The sequence below is a fragment of the Meriones unguiculatus genome, chromosome 21, assembly GCF_030254825.1.
Source record: "Meriones unguiculatus strain TT.TT164.6M chromosome 21, Bangor_MerUng_6.1, whole genome shotgun sequence".
Lineage (NCBI taxonomy): Eukaryota > Metazoa > Chordata > Mammalia > Rodentia > Muridae > Meriones > Meriones unguiculatus.
This window is the reverse complement of record NC_083368.1, coordinates 31987884-32010445: the sequence shown is the minus strand read 5'-3', so window position 1 is coordinate 32010445 and position 22562 is coordinate 31987884. Positions and strand designations below refer to the sequence as shown.

The window sequence follows — 22562 nt, the reverse complement described above, 5'->3', positions numbered from 1 at the left end:
GTCCCTGTTCCCCTCACTTTGGGAAACCAATTGGTTACTGAGCTACCACAGGCTACATCTGAGTGGAGGTTCTAGGTTATATCCATACATGGTTCTTGGTTGAATGTCAGTCTCAGAAAAGACCCTGTGCCCAGATATATTTGATCCTTGTAGAGCTCCTATATTCTCATCAAAGGAAAAATCCACCAAGAGGACATCACAATCTTGAATATCTATGCCCCAAACACAAGAGCACCGACATTCGTAAATGAAACATTATTAAAGCTTAAATCATACATTGATCCTAATACCTTAATAGTGGGAGACTTCAACACTCCACTCTCACCAAGGGACAGATCAACTAGACAGACACCAAATAGGGAAATAAAAGCACTTACAGAGTCCCTAAATCAAATGGACCTAATAGACGTCTACAGATCATTTCACCCAAACTCAAAAGAGTACACCTTCTTTTCAGCACCGCATGGAACCTTTTCCAAAATAGACCATATAGTGGGTCACAAAGCAAGCCTCAATGCTTTTTCAAGTGTTCCCTAGCCATCTGAGTCTCTTCTTCGGGGAACTCCCTATTACATCTTTTATGAGGCGGTTTATCTTCTTGGAGTTTAGGTTGTTTGTTTTGGTTTGGTTTTAATTACTCTGTCAGCTGCATATTTGGCTTTTTTTTTTTTCTATTCTGTGTGCTGCCTCTTCACCCCATTAACAATTTCCTTTGCAATACAGAAGGCTTTCAGTTTCGTGAAATACCTTTTGTCTGCTGTTGGTCTTATTTCCTGAGCTACCAGAGTCCTTTCTACCTTTGCCGGTATGTTGGAGTGTACTGCCTACTTTTTCCTTCAGCAGTTTCAGGGTGAGGAATCATACGCTGAGGTCTTTGATTCATTTGGAGTTGAGTTTTATACAGGGTAAGATATAGGGATTTAGTTGAATTTTTCTACATGTTGATACCCAGGGTGCCAGCACCACTTGTTAATGAATGGGTAAGGGAAATAGAGTATACATACAAAATGGAATTTTATCCAGGTGTAACCAAAAATGAAATCAGGCCAGAAAGTGTATGAGGCTTGAAATTTTTACAGTGAGGGAAGGTGGCCAAGGTCCAGAAAGACAGATGTATCATGTTCCTCTCCCACGCGTGTTCCCTAGCTTCCATTCCTTAGTTTTGTGTGTTTTGAGCACCTCCAGAAACCAGAAACCTAGGAAGTAGACAGGGAGCCTTAAGGACAGAGACGGGAACATATAAATGACCATGGAAAGGGTGGGGAAACTGGGGGTAGAGGGATTCAATCAGGGAGAAGAGGGGGAGACGATAAGGTCAGGAAAGGAATAATCAAAACAAGGGAAGTAGGAAAAGCCACAATGCACTACTATCCGGTAACCCAAGTAAAAAACATAAACGATTTGGCAAATACTCTCCACGCACAGACGGTGCCAGTCTAGTACCAAGTGTGTGATACATGTTCTTGGCATTCCCCTCGGTTGCCCACAAAAACTAGATGATAAGACCGTACTGTGAAAGACATCACATACCCTGGATGCAAAATACAGATGGAAGCTCCCTCTCTGCTGGGCGGCTTTCAGAAGAGCTAGAAAGGGCTGCGCAGTCTGTTTGGGGAGTGAGAGCATCAGTGATCTTACCCAGCGAGGCACTCTATGAACCATAAAACCAACCTGCCAGACAAGATTGGTACAACAGTGGTACAGCTCCTGTGGGGGATAGCCAATTCCTGATTGGATTTGTTTGATGTGTGTCCCCCAGGAGAAAATCCAGACCTAATGTTAAAAATCTGCTCAAAAAAAAAAAAAGTGACTAAAGATAACTTAGGCCCAGGAAGAGAAACCTACTGCTATTTAACTAAATTGGTAACAGATTTCAACCACCTTCTAAATATCTACATGTATACTCATACTCACCCTTAATCCGCAAAGCCTCTCTTTGTAGTGAGTGAAGCTGAATGCAGAGACCCATGACTCCACAAGAGAATAAGAATATAGGATGACAAGGCATTTATGGCATGAGTAAATAAACCCCTTGAATGGTTCAAAAATACTGTGGAAGGTCAGGCTGAAAGAATGTATGATCTGCAAGATAAGAAAAAGTATTGCAAAATGTTCTCTTTTAAACATGGCCACGCCGTGGCAATCATGAATTCAAAGTGGTTGTGGCCACTGGCATTTGGTCTATACATATCGGGCCCACCCAGCAGTCAGGTGTGAATAGAGAATATGCTCACAGGTGTCTACTACTTAGTGATGAGTTATTGTCAATGAAAAGGTTATGGGGTGAAGGGGGGTATGCACACTCATACCCACTGATGAGCACACTGGTCTCTACTGCATAGTTTCAAACCCAGGTTCACACACAGTTAACATCTGTCATAGAACACAAAATTAAAAGCAATGAATACATAACAAGAGATATGAGGAAAGGAGAGTGGCTGGCAGAGGTGGGAGGGAAACAGGGAGCGGGGAGTAACCAGACGGCATTATACTCATGTTCGAAATTGCAAGACCAAAATTAAGACAGAGAGAGAGACAAATGATCAATATACATTTTAAAGGAGTTCAACATCCTTAGCCATCAGAAAAATGCAAATTAAACTTCATGTAGGCCCGCTAGTTATGAGAACGGAGGATATCTCTGACATGGACTATGTTGCTTGCTTTTTGATCACTTCCCCCTGATGGGACTGCCCTACCAGGCCACAGAGGAGGAAGACGAACTCAGTCCTCGTGTGAATGGATGAGCTGGGGTGGCTAGGTAGGGGGCTCCCCTATTCTGAGGAATGGGGAAGTGGGGATGTGGGAGGGAGGGTGGTACTGGCAGGAGAGGAGGGAGGGACCTATGACCAAGATGTGAATGGAATTAGTTAATTTTTTAAAATACCCATGATTCCATCTCACCCCAATCAGAATGGCTACCAGCAAGGAAAAAGACATTCACTGTCAACGAGGATATAGGGAGGAACTCTTGCTCACTGCTGGTGGGAATGTAAACTGGTTCAACTCTGGTGAAATCAGTGGAGGTTTCTCAAAAAGTTACAAGTATAACCACTCTTTGACCCAGCTATCCCACTACAGTGGGATAACTACATAGACCCAAGACATCCCTTACCCTTCCACAGAGACACTAGCACAAACATGTTCATTGTTTCTCTACTTACAATAGCAAGAAAAGGTAATGGCCCAGATACCCAATAACTGATGGCCGTAAAGAAATGAGGTGCATATATACAAGGACACTTTATAAATCCAAAAGGGAAAATGATGGATCTGAAGATTATGATATGAATGGATTTGATCCAATCTCAAAAGACAAAACCATATGCTCCTTCATTCGCAGATCTTGGCTTCTAATTTGTAATATACGCATATTTACATGGGACTGAGTGCAGGTAAAGGTCATGAGACTAGAAAGGGGACTGTGAGAGGAGAAAGGTGGTTTTCAAGGAAGGGTGTGGAGAGGATGATAGATGCATATGACACAAAAGCAAAATGGCACAAGGGTGTGTGAGGAGAGTAGAGAAGATTCTCATCCAAAAGGAAATACTAATAAAACTGTCATGATGAAGCCTATTACTTTATGCTAAGTAAAAAAGTAATAAAAATAAGGACACAGAACACCTGGCAATAAAGTGGTATCTCCGGCTTAATCAAAACACCACAGTGTCTCCTCAAGGTGTTAGCTACCTCTAATTTACAAGGCTAAAGCAGGCTCAATAAAAACCCCAGGGATAGAGGCTGGGTGTAGCAGTACACACTTTTAATCCCAGCTCTTAGGAGGAAGAAACGGGCAGATCTCTGGGAGTTCAAAACCAGCCTGCTGTCCATAGTGAGGGGCTATCTCAGAACAAAACAAAAACAAAATTCCAGTGATGGAGAAAAAGAGGTCAATCTGTCAATGGTGGAGTCAACTTTTCCCACGTGTAGATGGTTAGTAATTTGAAGTTTCGTAGCTACTAAAGAAGCTGAATTAGACAAATTCTCCTCGTCTTTAATACTGACACCAAAATTATTTTCTGAGTCTCAGTTATTAAACCCACACACCTCTAGATGTGTGACTGAGAAGATACTGACTGAGCATCTTAGGCAGAATGAACATATCAAAGACAGCAGCAAAGACTGAAAGATGCTTTTAGGGTCAATTCCTCAATCTGCCATGGAGTGGAACACCATAGTAAGCCATTTCTTCAACAAAGTATCCAAGGAGAGGACAATTCCACACAGCCACACTAAGCTCCATAGTTACATGTTGCTAAATTTTTAATGAAGTACAGACCCAGAATAGAATTCTTGTCTTCACAGAAATCAGAAATAACTAGGGCCGTACACCACTTTCAGCATCATTTACTCTTGTCTAAGTGTATAAATGGGAGAAACTCCCAGAAAGATGACTTTCCCAAGACTATCTGCTGAGTTTTAATTAAACACATTTTTCCTCAAAGCAAAACTCGTCTGTTTAATCTGTTCCCATTCAGCATGGAGTGCAAGGGAAAACAGCAAAATTTGGTAATTGACAGTATTTTAAGAAAACACCCTAATAACACAGCACTGCTTCCTAGATACAGGTTAGGTCATTAGAAGTGTCCAAATGCTGCAGGCTGGGTAGCATCGACAACAACAACCAAATGCTATTTCCCAGTTATGCAAGAGGGCAGTGAAGGCCTCGACTGCAGCAGGTGCACCTTTCTGCCGAGGCTTCTCTGTGGCTGCTGTCCTTCTCCTCTCCCTGTGCTTGCTCCGCAGTACCCCTCGCTTGGCTCATAAGAGCATCAGTGACCCGGGACTAGGCACCATCACAGTGGCTGCATATTAACTTAATCACGTCTTCCAGGATCTTATCTGCAAACAGGGTCTGAGGCACTGTGGTTTAGAATGTCAACACAGAGATTTCGGGGGGAGGGGAAGAGGGAGTAGGGCGGGGTACACAGCACAGGCCACAGAAAAATACACAGATTGATGGTGAACAAATATATCTTTGAATTTTAATATTGTCAGGAAGGGAGTGTGCAAGAGGAGACCCAAGTTGCTGTTTTGTTTTGTTTCGTTTTTTTTTTTTATTATTATTATTATTATTTAAAGGGATATTCTTTCCATATAAGTTAAATTGTACATTCCACTGAAGAGCTTTTTACATGTTTTCTCAAAAAACAAAACAACAACAAACACAAAAACACAAAAATCAAGTAAAATGTAATGGACGCTTGCATCCAGAGCTGCTGGATTAGCCTGTGTGGGTTTATGTTCTCGCTCACTTTTCATCGCCAGGAAACAGCTTGCGCGTGTCACACTGCACCATCACCCTCCTGAGCCCAGGCTCTAAATAGAAATTGTAAAACCTATATTAAACTTTAGTATAAAATGCTCTTCAATGGAGAAAATATTGTATTCACAGTTCCCCTCTAAATTATTTTAAATCAGAGTGAAGTAATCTTCCCATTTGTTTTGGGGCTCCTTGAAGAGTGAATCAAGCTAAAGAAAACACCCCTTTGCTCCTCTCAGGACCTACCTGGCGACTGCACACTGAGAAAAGTGCAAGGACCCCATAGAACTGATAGGAGAATGGAGGGCAGTGGCTTTTTCTCTCTTGGGAGAGGCACAGATAATTGACTGAACATTGCCACATTTCGTTCTTCATAATCTGCACTGAATATGCAATTGCTTTCAAATAAGACAGTGACAATAAAAAACTGAACAGAATTTTTTTTAATTTTTAAAGTTTTCACGTTATAGAAACCAATCTGCATTTTATTCACAAGAAAAAAAAAAAAACAAGCAAGAGAAGATGCTAACAGACGTATGGCCTGTTTTTCTAAGTAAATGGATTTCGACGTATTAACTATTGTGGCTAAAGTACATTCTATTAACACTGCAATGGCAGAAAATTAATACTTTGCCACATTTTGCAATAAAATAATAAATTATTTTCCCTGTGGAACTGATATGTAGACACTGTGGAAATACCCTGTAATTTGCAGATCAATCATACAGGCTTCCTGAGATGAATCAAAGCATGTGATTCCTCTCTAACAACAGTTCTGGTCTAGGAAAGAATGGTTCTTTGGAACAGGGCATGCATGAGACAGTCTAAGCTTTGAGGATTAGATTCTCACAAGTGCGTCTCCTATTTTAAGCACAGAAAAGTAGTCTGATGTATATAAATAAGGAATCCAAATGCCAAGCGATTAAAGCGGCCAAGAGTAAAACCCCTCCCAGCAAATGAACAAAACCAAGAATATTTTAAAATTAAAAGATAAGGTCTTTCATTTGCCTTCATACAACTTTATTATACTGCCCTGTTTAAATTAAGACACTAGATCAAACCAAGATACAGTCAGTCCTGAGCATTAGCTTCGGCTTTGTGACCTCAGGTGCAGGAATGGGTGGAAACAGCCTTATGGGACAAAGTGTTTTCTTCTTATCGCTTCTCTACTTAGAACGCATGTTTGAAAGCACCATGGTGACTTGGAAATACAGATGGCTAATGTGCAATTGCTAACAGACACTCCATGGAGACATTGAATTTAATGAGATAATGTTAATACATTTTTCAAAAACAGACTAGAAGTGCAAAGGGCTGTCAATTGTCTGGATCACTGGAGGGGAACATTGGCGCGGGTAATGGAAAGTGCGGATGCTGCAGCTGACCAGAGCGTTCCACCCTGCCACTCACGAGGCAGGACCTTCACAGTTCCACTTCATTCTCTGAATAGCAGTAACAAATACCAAAAATACTAAAGGTCTGCTCTTCAGCCTTTGGCCTTTATTACCTAAATCGGATACTGACAGACCCATCGTGAAACTAATTTTATTATACTTCTCATGTGGACATGAAGACTGTAAGGGCTGGAGAAATAACAAAACTTACCTAAGATTCTGTAGCTACTGGCAGAACTAGAATTAACGTAATTAATGAGAAACGAAAATCTCTTTGTTCATTACTACTACCCTGGTAAAATGGCTGCATGAATTGAATTTTCACCCAAATTGGGAAAATATTGATTGTGTTTAGCTCTACCTTGGGCTGAAATCTCATTCCTAGAAGTAGGTTTGAGTGTTTAAACTACATCATTATAAAATGCATGAGTAGGCTTTAATCTGCATTCCAGTGATACAGCCATAGTTCCATACTGACTTTACCAAAAACTTAGTTTCATTCTCAGTAAGAACTCTTTGCTTAAGGCTGTGGAAAGCCCCTGTGTCATCAGCATTCCACCCCTCCTGACAAAATATCTCCATCTCCGACACACCACTCAGAAGAGGAAGGGTTTACTTAGACGAATGGTTTCAGTCCATGGCCACCTGACTCCATTGCTTTTGGCCTGTGATGGCTCAGTACCAAATAAATGACAGGAGCATGTACCAGAAGGTCTATTTACCTCATAGAAGCTGGGATGGGAGTGGGAGAAGGGATGGAGGGAGGACGGAAGAAAGGAAAGAAGAAAAAAAAGGGAGGGAAGGAAGAAGGGAAGGAGAGGAGACATGAGGAAAAAAAGTGACCTAGTTTTCCTTCTCTAGGTCCTATCTCATGAGGCATGGGTAACGACCAAGTCTTCGACTCATGGCCTTAGTTGGGCAGCCATTTAAGATCAGAAGCCCATCACCATTAACTGCAAGAAAATCACTATTTAACTGTTGCCGTACTCTGTGCACTGCATGGGTCTTAGAGTGAGGGAGGGAAAGGTTTGATCATAATTCTGTGACCTCATAACAAAGACTTATGGTCAAGCTTGCCTCCAGTCACTTTGCTTTGTCCTCAAACCCTAGAACAGGCTCTGTCTCTCAGTAGTTTTACTCCATCGCTAAGGCAATTAAGAGTTAATAGATAATGTAATTTCAAAGCTGATCTGATTGTTGGACAAAGGTATGGACCCGAATACCAGACATGGAAACAAGATACCAAGGAGGCTCGGTCTGTGTGGAGATTTCTCACCTCCCAACAAAAAGGAATCAATGCCAAGAGGACATTACCCCAGGGTGAGTACGTGAGGACTCTCACTGAAAACCCGTACCTTCCTCCTTGCTCTCCAGATTTACTGCTACCTATTATGGCATGAAGATTTTCACGGTATGAAAAAAAATGTAAATTTGCAGCAGTTTTTGAATGTATGGAGAAGCTTAACCTAAACCCAACCTTTTTTGCAAATAACTTCGGACCCAGCAGATGTCAGCCCGTCTCAGTTAAACACTTTCTAGCCTGAGCCACCAAGACAGTCTATCTATGGGATGCCCAAACGCCATAGCTGGTGAGAGAATGGTGATCGGGTGTGCAAAAGCTGGAGAAGGGCTATCACGTCAGTAATAACATTAAGTACTATTGCTATCGGGGAAAGCAGGCACTCAACAAAATGTCGGAAACATATTTTAAAAATACGTTAATTGTTATCAATACTATATTCTCTTAAAATATGCCTGAATTTTAACATGCTCTGATCTGGGAGGAAAATACCCACAACTATAAACTAGCATAATAGCTACTGATAATAGGGTAGGTAGTCTTGATTCCTGAATTTCAACCACTGTTCCTAACATATAACAGCCTGCAGGCGAAACACCACATACATACACACCACACGTGCATGTATGTATGCACACACACAGGAACACACACATGCAGATGAAATGCAGGTGTGATTAAGGCTTGCAATGGTTTCGGTTTCTGTTTTTGCGCTGTTCTGGTTTTGTGTGGTAGTAGAGATTGAACACAGGGCTTTATCCATGACAGACAAGTTTTCTACACCTGAAATGTATCCCCATTCTAGGGTGTGGCACTGTAAAACAGTTTCTGCTGTTTCAAATAGTATCTGTGAGAAATAATCAATTCCTCATTTTAACAGCAGGTGTATTGCCACACTTCACCAAGTTGTCCTTTCATCTCAACGTCAGCCCTAGAGACAACCCAGACGAACCACTAGTCTGAGGTAGTGATGAGATGAAGGTACAAATAAGTGCCCCAAAGAGTACTCTTGGATGTAGCAGCCACTGTGATAGCATCAAATGCTTCCAAAAATAACAGAAGCCAATGCAATGGTTTTCATAGGTCATGACTTCCTTTGGTTATCACAGGTATAAGATAAGCAAACTGATACACTGCTGTGGAGAGTGAAATAGTGTTACTACTCTTGCCAGTAAGAACAAATGAAAAGAACACGCAATGTGCAAGTAATAAAAGTTAGAATTTTAATCGCAATACACTATCCTTTCTGTATTATGAGCAATGTATCATCAAATGCTATATATATTAATGCAAGTGTAAAATGTTCGATAAATGTATTTGTAGATACAAATATAACAGAAAATTCTCTCTTTGTGTATTCTTTATTATCCCATAAATCACTAGCTATACCTAATGTCCTGTTTCTCTTCTTCCTGGGACTCCTCATTCCCTTGGATCTACTGAGTCTGCCCTGTACAGAATTTATTCCAGTACGATCTATGCAGGACAGGAAAGTGACTCAATTTGTCATTTTGGAGAAGTCAACAAAAGAAGGACCTAAATGCCCCGAGACTTCCCTGCACTCCCTTGCTCTCCTCCACTCACATGAGCCATAGAGAGTCTCCCTTACAGGTGTCAGTGCTGCGCAGGATCATCAGCGAGCTGCCATGTGTCCCTGGGAGAACTCAGGGGGCCCAGCTTTCCCTTCCTGATAACTGCTCGAAGTCTGCCACTCACCATGCCCCTTCATGGAGACTGTGTGTTTACTAGAGATATTGCCCAAAGATTTGGTTGCACTCTACTAGTTTCTCTAATTATCTGACGGTTTTCAAACCCTGTGGCACTACCATCTGCCTGAAGTTTATCATATTTGACCTTTTAAGCTGTGTTCAAGTATTTTTGCAATAACAAAAACACCTCATGAGGTGAGAGAAATACCAAGGACATCAGACAGGTAGGTCCCAGCTTCTCTTGATAAGGAACTAATTTACTATTAAAACTTATAAGTTAATATTCAAAGTGCAGAGTTTATGTTTACATTATGATGCATGCATTGACTTTTAAAACTACACGAAATAAGCACACACAGTGAGCAGATCTTGGTTTTTTAGTATCATTCTCCAAAAGGGGTCGGGGCGGGGGGATGAGAGCTACTTAGAGAAATGGCTGATTCTAGATCAAAGACAGAGGAAATATAATTATAAATCAAGGTAATTATATAGAACCAAAAATTATGGGAATTGTCAAAATAACAGGATGAGGATAGGTTTAAAAAAAAACGGAAACAACTTTAAAAGCTTGTGACACTTACAGGACCGATTTAGAACAATAAGCAAAAAAGATATTATGCCCATGCACAGTATCTAGGAATTTCAGCAAGCGTACAGGATGATCATTTTATTTGAACTCAGATAGACAGTACTTTTTAGTATAAGATTACCTCATTATAATATGTAGCATGATAATTTCAACAAACCAAATATGGGTTGACATTCACGATCACAGAATAAGTACACAATAAAATGTATTCAATGTGGCAAGAGCTTGATTCCTTTCAACAGCTCCTAATTTCTTTTACATAATACTAAATCTGAAGGTTTTCTGAGAACTTAACGGTAGAGCTGAGACACAAGCAAACTCTACCTGATAGTTACACATAAAGATTGCAGAAGAGGATTAGGGGATGGGGGCTCATACCCAAGTTTCAAAAGTGGCACTGTCATAGCTATTTCAGCTTTATTAACTTTATCACTGAATTGCTAGCGCTGTGCAGTAGCATAGAGCTGAGTGAAACTACTGAAGCTTGGGGGCTTGGGAGCTGGGGGCTTGGCTGGTTTTGCTGTCATAAAAACTTTGAACTCAGCATTTGCCAAAATGACATGCGTTTTTAGCAAGATAACAGAATCCACGTTCCCTTAACCTTCCCCTCTCACTTTGTCAAATCTCAGGGCATCAATGTCAAAAGATTATTAGGTGTCGGTTAAATCTGAAAATTATTCAATTCCAAAAGATCACAGGATATTTTTACAGTGCTAAGTGCCAGCCAGGCTTGAAAGTATGAGTTCCGATTATAATTTTTTAAGTGGAAAGCAGTAAGCGTTTTGAAACCGAAGGCCTCTTCTACAGACTGAATGTTGAAAACGCCCCATCTCAGTGAGTCAGCACTGACACAGGTGACATCTATAGAAGGCACGGAGTACTTTTGGTCGTCCTCAGGAGTGAGACTGGTGCCCTGGCATTGCCAGGTCTCTGAGGGAGGACTTCCCAGCTCCAGAATGACGAAACGTAAATTTCCATTTTTTAAGCCACCCAGGCTATGGGATTCTGGGACAGCAAACTAATGAGCCTTGGCAGAAAGGCAAGTGTTGCCTGGGTGTAGAACTTAGGAATTCCTAACAACGAGTGGACTTTCCCTTTGAGAATCAATGCCTTGTTGTTACATTTTAAAGTATTTCCACTGGAAGCAAACCCTGAGACCACAGGTGATCATTCTTGAAATGAAATGCTTTATGAATCTGCCAGTTTAAAAACTTCTCACAAGCACAGAAAAGCTCTCAACCATCTCTACGAGGTTGAAACACAAAAGACTTTTAATGATAAATTTACCTAACTCAAAACAATCTTATTTTTTAAAAGAAAAAAAAAAAAGTGAGGTTTTTTTATTTATTTCTTTTTTTTTCTCCCCTAAAAATAAGTTAAATTATTTCATTCATTTGCTTACTGGGTACTTTTAACTCAAGAGTCTGCATGAGGCTTTCTCTCTTCCAAAACATTCAGCCAGCCACCCTGACATCACACACCACCTGACATCTTCCTGGCAGTGTGAAGCTGTGACGAAGGCTAGTCCCATGGACCCAGCAACAGATGAAGAGGCTGCACTTACCGAGCTGGGGCTGGAGTGCCGCCTGACTTTAGGAGACTCCTTTCCAGCAGGGGAGGACTTAAAGTTAATGCAAGCATTGTTCTCAGAGTGCACCCTTTTGACTTGATTGGCTGGCTTCTCAAACGGGTCAAAAGTGCTCTGTGTCCTCTGAACTCTGACTTTTTTATCCTCAGGAATGGTGTCCAGGTGCTTGATCACTGAATCCATTCCCTGGCAGTTCCGTGTGGACATCTTTGTGACACATATCTGGAAAGTAAAAGAAATGAATTAAGGACTCTTTGCTGAAACATCATGACCACTAACCATGCTATTTTTCTTCTTCTTTTTTTTTTTTTTTAATTCCAGTGTTCATTGCAATTTCAGGAAATACCGAAAAAGTCCACTTTTATGAGCTATACTCACAATTTGGAAAATTCCTTATAACCATTATGTGTAAAAGTCACAGCTTCCACTTTTAAAAAGGAGTGAAATTTTTCCTATCTAAAACAAAACCTAGCCCAGGTCACGTATCCTACAAGGTTCCTGACTCTGTCTCAGGTTTTATTATCTGACCGCCAGTGGAGATTTCTGAGTCAGCAGAAGAGTGGATAACCTGACTTTATGAAAACAAACAAACACCCACAGTTGGCTCAGATCAGATGGAGACCTACTGTCCGCCACAGGAGTTGACAGAAGCCAAAGGAGGAGAGCTGTTACTTTGTTTCAAATGTTTATGTCTGAAGACAATCTGCCCCATTTTGATTTCATGTCTAAATTGTACTAAAAATAGTGGTTAGGTAATAAATAAAGAGGATGGTGAGTTTTTTCTTTTTCATTTCAAAGCTAACAAATTATACTATCAGGATATGCCAGGTGGCATGGGATGTTTGCCTGACATTACTGGACCTCTGTTTCCCTCCCACAGCCAGTCAACCTCCTGACTCAGCCTTCTCCAGTCACACATTTCACTTTAGTCCTTTGCTGTTTTGGCTCCATCTACCACATTGTCTCCCTGTCTTCTAGAAGTTCTTGGGTCTGGGGCAGTCTCTCGCTTTCCTGTATTACAGCTGTGATCTTACGGATGCTCCAAAAGGCCTGGCGATCTCCGCCCTCAACATCAGTGGCAGAAGTGATAGAGGGTGCGACCCAGCAGAAGGAAAGTCAGCCCTTGTGCATTTCCCTAATCTCTGGACTCTGGAACATCCTCTCCTCCCGATTCTTTCTCCCTTTGCTCTCTGCTTCTCTCTCTAGCCTACTCTTGCTCTCCCTATGATTCGCAGCAACCAACACATGAGCAGCCTTGCTCTGCTCCCGCACCTTGACTGGGATGGTCTGCCTCGACAGACTCTCCCCTCCCCTCCCACAACCACACCCCCAAACAACAGTCAAGCTGAAACGTGGAAAACTGTGAGCACATGAAATCTCTCCCCGGTTTCAGGTCATCTCAGCTATTTTGTCACAGCCATAAGACACCTGCACACTGAGTTCACAATTCTCTCTAAAGAGACGATTATTCTGAATGAAATTCCTTTTACAGTCTTTCTTCAAGTAAACAGTTTCTGCATGGCCATACTTTATCAAATGAGAAAAACGAAAACATTTAATAAAACCTCCAATGGAGTTTGAAGATCAACTCTTGGACTAGCACAAAGGTTGACTCCATCTGAAGATGCACACTGATATAAACAGACACAAATACAAACAAATCTATAACAGCTATAGATATCAACAATGCAGTGTGCATAAGCACAGGGGAAAAAACATCAAGCAGAATTTCAGATATCTGCAGACATGAATAAAGGCAAAATTATTATTTGCGTAAATTTTTATTTCAACTATGTAAAAAACACGCAAACTTATATGACAAAAATAGCAAGCAAAATGTGTGTATAAAATAAAGTATGTACTTAAAGCTTCAAGAAAAAAAAAATAATTCAAGCCAGGAATGGTGGTTCATGCCCTTGATCCCAGCATTCAGGAGGTAGAGGCAGGTGGATCTCTGTGAGCTCAAGGCCAGCCTGGTCTACAAAGCAAGTCTAGGACAGCCAGAGCTATTACAAAGAGAAACTCAATCTCCATATAGGTTACCTAGTAAGGGACCAGGGGCTGTTTCTGACAAGAACTCTGTTGCCTGCTCTTTGATCATTTCTCCCAGGGAAAGGCAGTCAGGCCACAGAGGAACAGGATACAGACAGTTCTGAGGAGACTTGATAGCCTGGGGTCAGTTGGTAAGGGAGGAAGGCTTCCCCTTCCTGAGGACAAAGGAACTGGGATAGAGTAGGAAGAAGGAGGGAGGGTGGAACCAGGAGGAGAAAAGGGAGGGAGTTATGATCAGGATGTAGAATGAATAAATTGATAGAAAAAGAAAAAGAGAAAAAAGAAGAAAAAAATTAATTCAATACCCAGAATCCACCTTATCTCAAGAACTTTCCTCCATTGTTAAGTACAGGTTGAATTATAACTAAATCAAAGGAGACAAATCCTTTTTCGCATACTTCAGAAGGGCTGAGGATATTTGGAAGTTTGGGTTTCTTGTTTAGGTTTTTTTTTTTTTATGTACATGTATATGTGTCTGTCTACTGTCTGTCAGTCAGTTTGTCTGTCTGACTCAGTGTGTGTATGTGTGTTCCGCATTTATGCAGTGTCCTGAGAGGCCAGGAGAGGATTCTGAGTTATAAATGGTTATGGGTTGGGGACCATCAACACAGATACTGGGGCCTCTGGAAGAGAGTGAACAATCTTAAACAGCTGAGCCATTTCTCTAGCCCTGAAGATACACATGTTTTTAAAGATTCAGTAAAGAATCTTCTACACATGATCAAACCTTTATATCACAAGTATGCTAAAAGCACTCAGTATTTTTAAGGTTTTATGTTCTTTTTAAAAGATAGGTAGGCAATAAATAAAAAAAATCACCATCACGGAGTCGGTCAAAAGACCCATGTGCCCTAAATGTCAATAAATCCTAACCACAAGAGATGTGAGAAAAAAAATCATAAACAAACATCAAAATTAATAATAATAATAAAATAAAGATGGAAAAGGAGAGCTATCTAAAGACATATCCTTGGTGACAATATTAAGACACCTAGAAAGGTGGGTGTCTTAAATCCCAAATACATAAAAAATAAATAACAATTCAATATCAAAATGGAAATAAAATAGAAAACAATAAAAATTGATAAAAATTTGAAACACAAAGTTAAAAATTTACAAACATCTAAGCAGACTGACAAAAGAACAAAAGAAAGCATATTTCTTTCCATTTAGTCCCCAGTTCACAGGTGAATTAAGAAGTATGCCACAGTATATAGTGTAGTACCATGTTTTCCAGGCACTCTAACAGACCGTGTAAGCTGCCAGGTGAGTGCTGGGAACAGAACCCAGGTCCTCTGCAAGAGCAGCAAGTGCTCTTAACCTCCAAGTCTACTTTCCACATCTAAGATACAACAGTGCTTTACCTAAGTTCCTGAAAGTAAAAGCCATACCATGTCATTGCACCCTCTCCCATCATGCCTTGCTCAGTCTTCTTGTAATAAACCATATACAAAAATATCCATCCAAATAATTGATCATCATATGTTTCCTACAAAAGAGCGGAGGCTCTGAGACATTCATCCAAAAGCTATTATTGAAAAAATACAATCGTGACACAAAAATAATAAATATATATGTTTATGTATAGCTATCATCAAGATTCTTTAACTGAAGTTTATTGGGGTTTTATTTTTTAGATTCTTTTTAAATTTTATTTATTATTAATTACAGTTTATTTATTTTGTATCCCACCAGTAGCCCCTTCCTTCATTCTTTCCCATTCCCACTCTCCCTCGTTCTTCTCTACCCATGCCCCTCCCCCAGTCCACTGATAGAAGTGGTCCTCTTCCCCTTCCATCTGACCCTAGCCCATCAGGTCTCATCAGGACTGGCTGCATTGTCTTCCTCTGTGGCCTTGTAAGGCTGCTCCCCTCTCAGGGGAAGGTGATCAAAGAGGCAGCCACTGAGTTCATGTCATAGACAGCCTCTATTCCCTTTATTAGCAAACCACTTGGATTCTTAAAATGTAAAAACTTTTCTAATATTAGTTACAGTTTAATAACTTTCTGGCCCTGCTGTATCCTGCTCCCTCATTCCCTCCCAATCCCACTCTCCCTCCCTCACCTCCTCCCTGCCCCTTTCTAAGTCCACTGATAGGTGAGGACCTCCTCCCCTTTCATCTGACACTGGTTTATCAGGTTATCTTCAGGACTGGCTGCAAAGTCCTCCACTGTGGCCTGGCAGGGCTGCTCCTCCATTGGGAGGCAGGGTGGGGGGAGCCTGCCATTGAGTTCATATCGAAATAGTCCCTGTTCCCCTTAATCGGGTACCCACTTGGATACTGAGCTACCATGGGCTACCTCCAAGCAGAGGTTCTAGGTTATAGCCATACATGGTCCTTGGTTGGAGAAAGTCTCATTAAAGACCCCTGTGCCCAGATATATTTGGTCCTTGAGTAGCTTCTGTCCTCTCCAGATCATATTAACTGCCCCTTTTTTCTTATGATTCCATGCACTCTGCCGAAGATTTGGTTATGAGTCTTAGTATCTACTTTAATACACTGCTAGGTAGAGTCTTTCAGAGGCCCTCTGTGGTAGGTTCCTGTGATGTTACTTGTTTTTTCCTATATCCAATGTCCATCCCATTTGTCTTTCAACCATGTACGTAGCAGCTTTATTCATAATAGCCAGAACCTGGAAACAACACAGATGTCTCTCAGTTGAGGAATGGATACAGAAATTGTGGTACTTTTACACAATGGAATACTACTCAGCAATTAAAAACGAGGATATCATGAAATTTGCAGACAAATGGTGGGACCTACAAACAATCATCCTGAGTGAGGTATGCCAAAAGCAGAAAGACACACATGGTATATACTCATTTATATAGACATATAAGATAGGATAAACATACTAAAATCTGTACACCTAAAGAAGATAAACAAGAAAGAGGACCTGGGGTAAGACGATCAATCCTCACTGAAGCTGATTGTAATAGGTGGGTTCTAAAACAACACCTAGTATCTCCTGCCTTTAAATAACTCCCTCCCTTTTCCATGCAATTATAATGTGATATCATATAATTATATTGTTCTATATGCAAACATCAGGTGGGAAGAACAAAATTAGGAGAGCCGTTCAAAAACCAGGAGAAACAAGTCAGAAAGCCGTGAGCTGACTAGTCTGAAAGAGAGTATGACGATCCTGAAAACTATGAGATCACAAGCTATAACATGGCCTCTGCCTGACAACCATCAGAAAAACGGGGAGCTTGCAAATGCACACGCAGTAATATAGTTCTATCAACATGTTCGCGGACCTTGAACTCCAGGTGAGAACCACCATGCAGACAACAACCTGATTCCAGCCTGGTAAGAAACTGAAATAAGCCTGTGTCTTTATGGGTACTGTGTTACCCAAGAGCAGAAACTGAATATTCACATTTTACTGAAATGGCTTGAAGCACTCTGATACCTGAGCAGATCTTAAAAAACAAAACAAAACACTGCAGCACATAGCAAATCTAGGACAAAATAAGCGATGGTTGTCATGGTGGGTGGCTACATATTGGGCACCATCCACATAACTAAGTTTATATACAATTTATGCTGGTCTGCAGTACAACCAGGCCCTGCGTCGTCCTAGTCAGTATCAACACCTTCTTTGTGCATGTGTCTTCATCAACGGAAGAAAATGTTTTCTGCATAAGGCAAAGCAAACTCTTCTAAAAGGGTTTCGTGTTTCCAGTATTAGGGACACGGGACTTAAACACGATCTGCCTATCTCTGTTAACTGTGAGTGCAGCAGAAAGTCTAGTTCAGGTCTGCTGAAGGTCAGATCCACGGCCCTCCTGGACAGTTCTCCTGGAGGTCCTGAATTAAGGAACTCTGGTTCAGAAAAGGGATCCAGCAAGGTGAAATAGCAACAGTATTCACTCCTTGATGAGAGCTGTAATTCCCAGCAGCTCTTGGCTTACAATCATTGAGTGAGCAATGTAGACCTGGTGGTGGGAGAGGGCCCCAGAAGACAGGTTACATACTCCCCCTACACCCACATCTTTCTGTGAATCACTCTATCACCTGGGAGCCAGTCCTTAACAAGGGAGATTTCTCTAGCCAATAAATGGTAAACCTTTTATCCATTTCCAACTTTCATAGTCATCCCCAATGCATGTCCAGATTCTGGCTGATGTTTGTACCTCCCGCGGAAAAAAGTAGATTCCAGCTCATGTGATGTAAGCGTCATGGGTGGGTTGCAGGAAAGAATCAAACAAGAAGAAAAAGAAACAGAAACGGAGGCTAGGAAACATCCAGCTATTAACAAAAGCTAGATTCCTTTTTAAAACTTCAGGAAGAATGTTAGCAAGACAAGAGAGTTGGTCTAATGGAGTTCCCACTGACAAAGCTGTGGCTCCTTATTCAGCTATCAAAAGGAAACATAATACTGTGTTTAAATCAAATGAGTTACTGAAAAAGCACGAGTTCCATATGATCTCAAATGATAAAAGCTACTAAAGTAGAAATAGCAATTACAATAGGAAAGAATAAGTGCAATACAATATAACTCGTCTTAACCCAGAGAACGCTGAACAACCCCATCGTGCTACAACAAGGAAGCTTACTAAAGACATGGATGTCTGCTCGGGGCCTGTAGGGAAGGGAGAGAGGGCTGAGTGGTGTCAGCGGAAAAACAAGAGTTACAAGGTCTGCTCCGGGGATAACAGGCCAGGGCAATACTACAGTGTAGCATACTGATGGACAGGCAGGGCTTCCCAAACGACATGTTACAAAAGGCACATCGGTGGACAGACAACAGGTGGCAGAGAGAAACGCCCACCTGCAGAAGTCATTGAAATAAACTTGTTTTTAGCAGCACATGTGAAATAACCCCTGAAAGGGAAACTCAGTTTGACTGCCATCCCATGGTTCAAGTCTGTGTCACTAATTTAGACAAGGCAACCAAGACACCAAATGATCAACAACTAAGATTCTGTAACCAATGTTGCTGTGCAACCTTAAAGATAGTATAATCCCAAGAACGTGCAAGAAAGAAGTATTATTAAGTTTCCTGGGGAGGCACGCTAAGGGAGTAAATCTCTAATACTTAGGAAGGCTTCAAGAAATAAAATTAATCTAACCCATAATGCTGGTGTTTTAGAACAGAGCACACATAAATGCAGTAATGCAATTTGCAGCAATCATATTCATTCTTAAGTTCTTTATTCAGAGAATATGAAACATGTTAGAATCGTGGAAATTAGTATGTGAAAGTAGGGCAATTTGATTAAGTCGGTAATCAAAGATTAAATATTGAGAAAGACAATATTTAAAGATTTATATGGGCAAGTGTGTCTGAGTATGAAAAAGAAAGACACAGAGAGATTATATGAGAGAGAGAGAGGCCATGCATGTGTGGGTACAAGCAGAGGACAGAAGAGGGGTGTCATGTAACCCAGAGCTAGTTACACACTGTTGTGAGTCTCCCAACATGGGTGCTGGAAACCAAAAATTGGTCCTATGCAAGAGCAAAAGCACTCTTAACCACTGGGCCATTTCTCCAACCCCCAGATTAATTTTTAATTGATTTTATTAGCTACACATATTTTTAAGATTATGAGTATTTGGTCATGTACAGACTACGAGCTAAAGCTGCTCCATGCACAGGAGACTTAGAATACTCTGTAGATCATCAGTTTTCATCATCTGTCACACAGATTTTCTTAACGGTCTTAGGATGAAAAGCCTCCTTCCCAAGCCAAAACACAACTGTGCTAAAAAAAAAAAAAAAAAAAAAAAAAAAAAAAAAAAAACTGTCTCTCTGCAGAGGACCTTGCTGATTCAATCCCAGATACTTAAAACAAGCTTTGTTAAGAATCCCTTCAGTGACTGCATTTAATCTGCTGTATTCTGTGTACTTACATTGCAACGATCCCTTGTAGTTTACAATCTCAACAATCTACCTGCTCCACAAGGCAATGACTTTGTCTTACGTTCCTCTTACAACCCACAACACCACTTTCTCTTCAGAGGACCTCTTGAAGAATCCAATAGACCTTTGCTGACAAAGGCATGAAGAACATGAGGCTCCTAGAGTTTTAAAGTGATCATCTCAAATCATGGGGCCAAGAGAAACATCTTGGGTACATGTGCCCAAGGCTAATCACAGTAAACAGACACACTATCACCCCCTGTGAAAACAAGACATGCCAACACTAATGGGAATAAAAGGATATATTTTCCCCAGCTGTGGCTTTTCACACTTCATTTAAAAACAGAAGTGACAAGAATTACATAAGCAGGGATGCCTGTGGTACTTGAAAACACTTAAAAAGAAAAAAAAAAAAAAAAACATCACAAATACCAGAATAAACTTCTTTTTTTTTTCTTCCAATTAATTCAACAGAAGTTAAAATTTTGATCTAGATGAGAGATGAAACCTCACACAGAGATATTCATCTGAATAAGTCTGGTCCAGTTATCCTTTTGTTACGTTTTGTTCTTTGAGAATTTCATATAGCTCATTTTTTATAAAATTCTTCTCCATCCTTCAGTTCTTCCCAGCCTCCCTTCCCACCAATATTCCTCTCTAATAAAAATAAAAAACAAAAACAACAAACAACAAAAAGTCACTAAAAAAAAAAAAGGTCCAATTTGTGTCTTGAGCATGGAGCATGGATGGATGAGCCCAATGTCACTCCCTTGAAAAAAAGAACCTGTTTTTCCTCTCTTTTGCTATCATTTGAATAGCAGGTTAGGGATGGGACTTTGTGTCCACTTCCCCTCCATCATGCTGGTGTTGACTGCCATCTTCCATAAGAAGACGCTTCTCTGATGAGGGCTGAATGATGCACTGTTTTATGGGTATAGCAATATCATTGGGAGTCGTTTTACCGCTATGTTAATTTAGTGGAATACCAGTACGCCTTCACTGGGACCATGAATTATTTAGTTTCAGAATCTTGCCCTCATTAATAATATCAGGTATAGTTCTATCTCATGGAGTTGGCCCACTTATCCTTAATGGAGTTTGCTAATTTGTTAGTAGACCCTAGCATGGTTTAAGAAAAGAAAAAGTTAGATAATTCAAACAGTGTTAGAGGCTCCAAAAGTCAGAGTTTGACCATGATTTTTGCTTGCAGCTAAGCTATATAAAGCCTAGACAACTGTCTCCCCAGCCACAAATGTGAAAGTGCACAACTTAATTCGGTTTAAGGCTGGCATTCATTTAAAGTGAATTCATTCAGGTTGAACATTGTCCCTTTGAATCAGCCATTTTCTGATGATTGGCATGTTTCTAAGACCCCAGAGTGACCTTCTCTACTTGCTTATCCCACACGCTCAGCAGAAGGCAGCTACCAGAAAAGCATGGTTTTAAAAGCCGCCAAGCTGACCCATGACGAATATGCCCACGCATCTAGCGGTTGTCACGGTCTTCTGATGTTCACGAAGGGAGCATGTATCACCCGGCCAGGGCAAACTGCGAGATAAGCACAATCTTGACAACGCCATATATTTGTAGCTATTTCTGTTTTGTTTTTTTGCATTGCACATTACCCCAATGGAAGACTAAGAATCTTCTCCTACTCAACAACTGCTCTCAGAATTGTTTTGAATAAAAGTCACCTTTAGTCATTACAAGTTTTTATGTAAAGCATTATCTACCCCAAAATATTTGAATCTTAAAAGTTATAAAACAAAAAGATTCCTCCTTTAAATGGAATTTCAGCTATAAAAAGATAGATCGGCACAGAATTCTGAGGAATAAAAGGAACTTACAACTTCGCTGCAATGATGCCCATGATCGCCATCTTTGTCTGCTATTTTAACCTATGGCGGTTGATAAGGACAACATCTCTCTCATTGTACACTGTGGCTTCTTTTTTCTCCTCAGAGTATGTTTGCATGTCTATGTATCTGTGCAGCTATGTAGATGAAGATGGGTTCTATGAACACATTGAACAAAGATATCGGATGTGTTAACGGAGATACGTGTGTGGATGTTTTAGTATTTGCCAACATGGTTTTCCCAAAATCAGGCTCTCCGTAACAACATTAGCTAATACACACAACTCAGAACAGCTTACAGCAAGCCTGTTAGACATGCTGGGTCTCAGTCTTCTCATTTGCTAAATGGTCCTGCTGTTGTACGCATCAGGTTCTTTGACCTCTCCAGCCCTTAGCATGAAAATGGGCCCCAGGTAATAACTGGTGAGTGACCGTAAGTACATCAAATGCCAGACAAATAAACTCACTTCCTTGTGTTTCCTTTCATATGCAATTCCTTCTCAGTGATGGACCATTCAGAAACGATGGAGGTGGTACACACCATGAACACATTGGTATCTCTGGCCTCATATTGTCACTAACTATGACATCACAGAATCATCTCTCAGTGGTAGCAGCATGAGCATTCTGGCAAAGGAATCAGTCCTGTAAAGCGCGGCGCAGCAGTTCACACTGTAGGCCATGTGACAGCCTCGGGTCTATTAAATAGTAGCTCTGCCCCCCCCATCAGGGTCATTGCTGCAACCACGAACGACCTTACTACTAAATCTATCCTAAATAACTGCCGCTGTTATATATTTATATAAACTATAATAAATTTGCTTTCCTATATATGGTTGGAGCAGAAGGAAGTCTGTCTTTGTTTTCGTGTGGTTGTTGTTATCTTTCTGGTGTGCTAATTATATTTCAGGCCCAAACTGTAAATACCCTGAGTACATAAA

General features: G+C 40.7%; 1 protein-coding gene across 9 annotated transcripts in view; it reads right to left on the bottom strand.

The window, feature by feature from the left end:
* The window catches only part of Cdk14 (cyclin dependent kinase 14), a 537826-nt gene that overhangs the window by 396850 nt on the left and 118414 nt on the right, over positions 1–22562 (bottom strand). For all 9 annotated transcript variants that reach the window (XM_060374042.1, XM_060374035.1, XM_060374040.1 and 6 more), the window contains one exon: positions 11820–12065. In XM_060374042.1, coding sequence (XP_060230025.1) covers positions 11820–12065 — 246 coding nt within the window. The remainder of the gene's footprint in view (positions 1–11819; positions 12066–22562) is intronic.